The 8,335-nt window shown below is 32.0% G+C and overlaps 1 protein-coding gene across 1 annotated transcript; it reads right to left on the bottom strand.

Moving 5' to 3' along the window:
- Positions 1 to 1,307: 1,307 nt before the first annotated feature.
- LOC106300521 (protein NUCLEAR FUSION DEFECTIVE 4-like) lies at positions 1,308 to 4,487 on the bottom strand. Its single transcript, XM_013736674.1, has 3 exons — positions 4,001 to 4,487; positions 2,558 to 3,447; positions 1,308 to 2,005 (listed from the first exon to the last, which is right to left on the bottom strand). The coding sequence occupies exons 1-3, from the start codon at positions 4,328 to 4,330 to the stop codon at positions 1,540 to 1,542; spliced, it is 1,686 nt and encodes a 561-aa protein (XP_013592128.1). The 5' UTR covers positions 4,331 to 4,487; the 3' UTR covers positions 1,308 to 1,539.
- Positions 4,488 to 8,335: the final 3,848 nt, after the last annotated feature.

Raw genomic sequence — 8,335 nt, forward strand, 5'->3', positions numbered from 1 at the left:
AAAAAAAAATAGGGTTTAGGATTGATGGTTTAAGGTTTAGGGTTCGTATTTAAAAAAAAATAGGGTTTAGGATTGATGGTTTAAGGTTTAGGGTTCGTATTTAAAAAAAAATAGGGTTTAGGATTGATGGTTTAAGGTTTAGGGTTCGTATTTAAAAAAAAATAGGGTTTAGGATTGATGGTTTAAGGTTTAGGGTTCGTATTTAAAAAAAAATAGGGTTTAGGATTGATGGTTTAAGGTTTAGGGTTCGTATTTAAAAAAAAATAGGGTTTAGGATTGATGGTTTAAGGTTTAGGGTTCGTATTTAAAAAAAAATAGGGTTTAGGATTGATGGTTTAGGGTTTAGAGTTGAGTTTTAGGGTTTAGGGTTTGAATTTCGAAATAGTATAATTCAGAAAAAAAATTAAAAAAATATTTTTTATATTTTTAGATTTTTATTTATTTAAATATTTATTTATTATATATATAAAGAACATATGCATTAGAGTCTTTTGCCACTTAATGAAGAATATATTTTTGAAAATGTCCCTTTAGTGGTGGACCTGGTGGTATAAACAAAAATTGGTAGCATGAAAGTGGTAAACATGTAATTTCTCCCTGAAATATCTAATTTTTCTGAAAGTTGAAATATTTTTTCTTAATGCTTCTTTCACTACCGACCAAATTGTAGTGAAATGATTTGTGTTAATAATTTTTTTTTCTTTTTCTTAAACTATTATCTGTTTAGAAACTATAATACGAAACTATTGGTTTGACATGATGACTATCTAAAAATTTATAATATGAAAATAAACAAATACTATTAATTTTTGGTTTTTACCGGAAAAAACCAAAAAATCAAACATTTTAACCGAATAAACTAAAATGAATATTAATTTAAAATAATAGTTATATTTTAAAAGATTAAAAACCAAAAAAAAAAAACTTAAAACCGACCTGATATCCAGATTAAACAGATTTAATGTTTTTTTCTTAAAAATAACGAAAGTCGCGGGTTATTACCTAGTATAGAAAATATATTGACATATATTTTTATCCCAATATTTTACTCTTCCAAATATTGCAATTAATTACCTTCTTTCACTGTGTAAAAACCCGTAGAAACTATCGACATGTTTTGGAATCACATACGTTGGATTGAAACCACTTGCTAAGACTCAAAAGCTGGAGTTGCTTGTGGTTGAAGATTGGTGGTGCAGCGTCTATATCTTTTAGGCAAGACTTGATTCATGACAAGAGAGAGTCAAATCCAGCAAACTGTGTTTAATGTGTATCTGTCAACAGTGGCGATCAACAACACAGACAAACATCAAACAGATACAAACAACATTTCAACATGATTATGACAAAAGGTTCTTCCTACCGGTTTTTGGCCGGTTGAGAAACAGTTTCCATATATATGAATAAAAACAAATTTACAAATCTTAGAATACACCCACCCACCCAAAAAATATGTTGCACGATACAATACAATGCATAGTAGACATATCATTTTATTTCTTTGATATCATCTTTCGTCTCTCACTTGCCCTGGAAGTATCAATGACCAGCTGATTGCGGCTGCAACTTGAATGAGCCAGACGCATATAGAGCTTGATAGACAGGGCGAATTCTCACAGTCAATATAACAGTAAGCAGAGTTCCAAGGCCACAAACTCCGGCTAGAACCAAGAACGTTACTCTGAAGCAATCCGGACCAATACAGGTAGGATTCCCTTGCTTCTCCGCTTCCTTGTCGTAGATGTATCCGGCAAGAAGGGCCGAGAAAAGGCTGGCACCGATCGGGTTAGCCAAGAGTATGACGTTGAAGTTTACCCCAAAATGTCTAAGACCAAATAGCTCCGAGATGGTGGCGATTGACAAAAGCTGAAACCCCATGCCTATCCCGGCAAGAGCAGTCGCCACGTAAATGGTGTGGTCGATGGCCATGGCAAAGAGGAGGAATGTGAACACCATAACCAGCTGCGAAGCTCCCATCCATAGTGTTCTTGGAAGCATTCTTGACCTGAGAGAGGTAAAAAGGAGAAATGCAGAGGCAGACCCACGTTAAATGCTAGATAATCTATTTGTAAGCTAAAGTACAGTAATAACGACACAATTGGCTTAAGTCCTTCTTTCTGACACCCCTAAACCTGAGACTGAGATTGATCTTTCAAATGTCATATATTCTTTTGACTTTTCTTCACTTACAGTAGTTTTGACCAACACATTTACAATAATAACAGTTCAATTTAGTTATTTTTTTTGTCTTTTTTTTAACTAAACTTCTAAAACCTCAATTTAACCTAGATTTTTATAATAAATCTGACCCTTTTTACATTATTCATAAACTTTTATATATTATGTTTTTCTTCTTAAAATTAAGATATGCTAAAACTAATATTTTGATATATACTATTTTTTAAAAAGATTTTAATTTTAAATAATTAAATTAATTATGAGACCTGTAGAAATTATTTCTGGATCTACCACAAGAAAATGTTCTTTCTGAGGAAGAAACAGAGAGATTGTTTTGACTTTTGAGTGATCATATATGAGATGAGAGAGAGATTCTTACTTTACAAAGTGCTCAGATAAGGCACCTGAAGCGAGACGGCCTGTGAAGTTGAAGAAGCTAAAGATGCAGACGAGTATTGTAGTATCCTTGATACCATAAGCAAATCCGATTTGTGCCAAGTTGTTTGAGACCATAACGCCTGAGCCCATACCGAGTAAATAAGCAAACCAAAGCAGCCAAAAATCCGCTTTGACGAAGACTTGGCCAACCTTGAAATCCTCACCTCTCCTAGGCTTTCTCTTCTTCTTCTTAAGTATCCCACTTTCCCCTTCAGCCAAAAGTATGTCCATATCCGAAACATCATCTCCTTTTAAGAGAGACCCGAGGTTTGAATCCGAGGTAGAAGATATCAGCAGTGGTTCCTCCTGGGTTGACTCACCTTCCTCTTTGGCTAGATTGTCTGAAGAGCTCTTGACATTTGAACGGAACAGTGTCATCTTGATGGGGATCGCAAGAGGCGAGAACAAGAATAAGACCATGACAGCCACAAGAACGTATCTAAGTGCGCTTGGCAGTGAATACACCTCACTAACTACAGTCGTTACAACAAGATAAGCAGCGAGAAGGATACTAGTGCCGAGCAGAAAAGCAAAATACACGGGCTCGGAAGGGTCTTCACCGGTGGCAGGAACACAGGGACGGATGAAATACATGGAAGCGAAACACAAAACCGGAATACCAACCGTGAGAAACAGAAGCAAATTAGAAGCAGAATGGTGAAGCAACATGCTGAACAAGACAGCGTATGCTGCACCACTGATCCCAATTAAGGCTTTGAGAAGTCCCGCCAATGGGCCTCGGCTCATAGGAAAGTTCCTCATATTGGTCACTAAAGATGTTGTCATGAACCATGAGCAGCTATTGGTGGCTATAACCAGAGCTATGAACAGCTGTCAAACAAACATAGATACTAACTTCTGAGTTCACTGATCAAAAGATCTACACTTTTGCTAACTTATAAAGCCTCAATAAGAATTTAGAAGCTATAAACATTTACTAAGAGTATCTTCAACCTATATGACTATTTTAGTGTTAACCACACTATTTTAGCCTAGTAAAGGTTTAAGAGAATTGATTTGGCGGTGATTGCAGTGTCAGTAAACAATAACTTCGAGTCTTGGAAAAATTAACGGACCGACCGTCAGATGGAATGGGCCCACGGGCCGAGAGAACGGGCGTGGGTGTCCCATTAGCTGTGGGCGGGTAGGGACGTTATAAAAATTTGTTGACTTGATGACTTCATGTATTTGATATTTCAAAATGAATACAATTACTAAGTACAAGTCAACTAGCAAGCAATCCTGCCTAGTCTTTTAAGATTTTTTTCTTATAATTGGATAATCAATGTTTATGTATAGCCTATAAAAAATATGGGATGATAAGTTCAATGTGTCGCTGGAAGGTGCTCCAATTTACTTTATGTAACATGGATCTGCTTCTTACCAACCAGAAAGGCAAGTCGTGAACGATTTGGCCGAGGGAGAGCCAGAGAACGCCGTAACCGAGGAAACAAGAAGAGATACCGATGAGAAGCATGGCCCATGGAGGAAGCATGTTACTTGTGTATCCTGGAAGCAGACCCATGTTCCCTCCCAGTTCACCAGCGACGCCCAAGATGGTGACCTGTTGCTGGTTGAACCCTAAAACCGATTTGAGAGCGGCGGAGTAAAGCGGGAAAGTTGAAGCGTTTCCCGCCGCGATCTGAACCCATATGGCGGCTGCCAATCCAACCCACGGTGGTCGGCTTCCCGTTTTCTCAACTAGCTCCGGCATCTCCGATCAATCACTCTCTCTCTCCCCTTGGGATTTAAAACTGCTTTGCTTTAAACGAATATGCTTTAGGAGCTAAACTCTATATAGTGCCACTCTTTAATCTTCAGACTCTCAATAATGCAATACGTTTTACATAGAGTGCCCCACCTCTTGAAACGTTTTACATATTACTGTTTATATTAATCATGCAAAGATCTTTTTTATGATTTAATTGCAAGTGGGTGACAAGAAAATTTACAACCTATTTATATTTCTATTATTATTGTCTTGTTTGTTTCTACTGCTATTTATGTTCTACAAAATCAAAAAGCGGAAATATTTGTAGGTATGGGCATTCGGGCCCAGTCCGGTTTCGGTTTTGTCCAATCGGATCTCGATTTTTTGGGTTTATCAAATTCAGTCTCATTCGGGTTATATGAAAATTTGGCTCGGGACCGGTTCGGGACCGATTCGGATCGTGGTTAGTAAATCTTCAAAGAACCGGTACAACTCATTGTACTTTCGGATTCGAGTTCCAATCGGTTCTTCGGTTTAAAACTACTTGATTTATACCTATTTTGTAATCAAAACATAACTAAAATCAATTCAAAAATAAAAAAGAAACATCAAACATGTTCATTCAAAATCAAACGAAAGGTAAACACAGTTATCGATAAAAGGAAAACCAAATAAATTAGAGCATAAAACGAAAACCAAGTTCTCATGAAATAAGAAACATTATTCAATGAGAACAAAACCAAAATCTAAAAACTTCAAACTTCAACCGCCACCTTGAACCATCAATCTTCATGTAATAGATAATTATTTTAGATGTTCAATAATATCTTAATGTATCTTATATACATATTAGAAATTGAGATCATGTTTCGTACAAGTTCTTTTTGGAATTTTGAAATCTTTTGGGTTCTATCGAGTATCCATTTAGGTTCGGGTTCGGTTTGGATAATATCAATAACCCGAAATACCATAAAACAAGATCCATTCGGTATTTACATCGGGTTCATATTCATTTTATCGGATCAGATTCGGTTCGAGTTTTCGGGTTTGGTTTATTTGCCCAACCCTAAATATTTGTTTCAATTTTATACTTAGAGTAAACCAGACGAAAATTATATTTATGATGAACTTATTAGATATTTTTCATTTGTGAAAAACATGGGATAATTTACTCATCATAATTTTATTTTATTATATAATACACATAAAGCAAACCTAAATAATTTGTGGGAAATTTGGGATCATATCCATTGTAGGATTTAAATGAAGTATATATACACAGTAAAGAGAAAGCTATGATATTTGTGTAACAATTGCTATATTGCCCCTTCCATACACCATTTATGTTGGAATGGTTTTTTTTTTCTTTTTTTTTCTTACGAATATGTTTTCCCCTTCTATTTTTAGTTGCTTTCACTTTCTGGTAAAATAATTATTGAACTTTGTAGTTTACATAATAAAAATATAGATTTTTTGTACATATAATATGTTTTGAAAATTTTAAAACAGACATATATTTTATAAATTTTATATAATATTTCATAATCGCGATTTTAAATATATACTACTTTACATATATATATAGTATAGTTAGATTTTATTTCTAAAATGAAAGACAATGTTGATGTGTTCCTTTTTGTTTAAAAACATAGAATAGTACAATATACCCTTCTTCCCCCTCCCCCTCCCCCTCCCTCCTTCTCATCTGTCCGTTCCTTTGCCTACTTATCTATCAAATCTTTATCTTTCTTATCCTTCTTATTTTATTCATCTCCTTCGTAATGTGTTGTTGGTAGAAATTATTTGTCATGTACTATATATTTAACAAATATAGTATTGTACAATCTCAAATATTGTATTAACGACTCTTACGTGGAGAAGAAGAGCGTTGTCTATCTTCATATCAAATTGACACATATATAATGCATGCTATATTCTTAAAAAATGAGGTTGTTATCAAGCAAAATGACCCATAATTTGATGTCATGCGAAGGTTTTTTGCTGTGAACACGTTGGGTCATTGCCATTGGCTTTGGTTTTATCGACCTCGTTTCTTAATTACTTTAATAATCTTTACCATTCGTTAATTTAATGGAGTATAACTAGATAGTACCTCCTAGGAGGAGGATTCAATGCATCTAGTCAAAAACAGACAAATAAAGAGAATACACAAAAATCTTACCCTATCTTTTTTAAATGACAGACACGACAGGAGGACTCTGCACCGTCCCCAAGGCACATACAACTAGATCGAACACGTATTAAATTTGAGTAATTTCACATTCGTCCTATATACTATACAATTAGGATAAGAAGACCCCGGGTGAATTTATCTCTATATATTATCGATAGTTTTTTTTTATATTTGATCATTTTATTTATATATATACAATATTTTTTATTGTTATTATATAATTTTTTTCCGATAAATCAGATCAATTTTTATTAAAAATGATAGAACAAAACTATAATTAATACATCATGGGATGATCGGATTGGACATTAAACAAATTTTCCGATGGATCAGATCAATTTTTATTAAAAAATATGGAACAAAACTATAAGTAATATATCATGAGTTGATCGGATTGAACATTAAACAAATATGACATAAAAGCCTTATTTTTTCCATCGAACACATTCTTGAAAAAACTGAACAGTGTTGTTTTCACAGTTGAATTATTTTGACTTTTATCTTTCATATGGTTTTGAAAGTTTTCAAATCAACCATCGAATTGATACATGTCATTATAATGTTTTTAGTCAGTATACTTAAGGAAAACTTACATTTTTGTAATTTAAAATCGTTTTAAAAAATTCAAAAATATAACATATAAGAAAAAATATAACATATAAGAAAAATATAACATATAAGGTGTCCTCATTTTTGTATTTTAAAGTCGTTTTAAAAAAAAATAATATATAAGGTTTCCTCATTTTTGTAATTTAAAGTCATTTTAAAAAATTCAAAATATAACATATAAGAAAAAATCTAACATATAAGGTGTCCTCATTTTTGTATTTTAAAGTCGTTTAAAAAAATGTATAACATATAAGGATTCCTCATTTTTGTAATTTAACGTCATTTAAAAAAATTCCAAATATAACATATAAGAAAAAATCTAATTTTTTTATTATATGGTTAATGTGATTGTTTATTTTTTTAATAATATAAAATTAAACAAAATGAAGAAAGATGCAATTTTTTTGTCAAATCTTTATTATTCATAATCATTAATTGTCATATATATGCAAATCATATTAGGTAATTTCGTAATATTTAGGGAAAGAATAAACACTTCTTATATTTTAGGTTAATATAATGTTATGTAGTGGACATTAAACGAATTATGACATAAAACCTTATTTTTCCCTCGAACACATTCTTGAAAAAGAGAACAGTATAGTTTTCACAGTTGAAGATTTTTACTTTTATCTTACATATGGTTTTGAAAGCTTTCAAATCAACCATCGAACAGATACATGTCATTTTAATGTTTTTAGTCGTATACTTAAGGAAAACTTACATTTTGTAATTTAAAGTCGTTTTAAAAAATTCAGAATATAACATATAAGAAAAATATAACATATAAGATTTCATCATTTTTGTATTTTAAAGTAGTTTTAAAAAAAATATATAACATATAAGGATTCCTCATTTTTGTAATTTAATGTCATTTTAAAAAATTCCAAATATAACATATAAAAAAAAATCTAATTTTTTTATTATATGGTTAATGTGATTGTTTATTTTTTTAATAATATAAAATTAAACAAAATGAAGAAATATGCAAAAATTGTTATCAAATCTTTATTACTCATAATCTTAATTGTCGTATATATGTAAATCATATTAGATAATTTCGTAGCTTTTATTCAAGGAAATAATACACACTTCATATATTTTAGGTTAATATAATGTTATCTAGTGTTATATAATTATGGAATAATGTGACACTATTAGATTAAACTATACTTTATATTAGATGCTCTAGAATTCTTTGAAAT

This window comes from Brassica oleracea, chromosome C6 (genome assembly GCF_000695525.1).
Source record: "Brassica oleracea var. oleracea cultivar TO1000 chromosome C6, BOL, whole genome shotgun sequence".
Lineage (NCBI taxonomy): Eukaryota > Viridiplantae > Streptophyta > Magnoliopsida > Brassicales > Brassicaceae > Brassica > Brassica oleracea.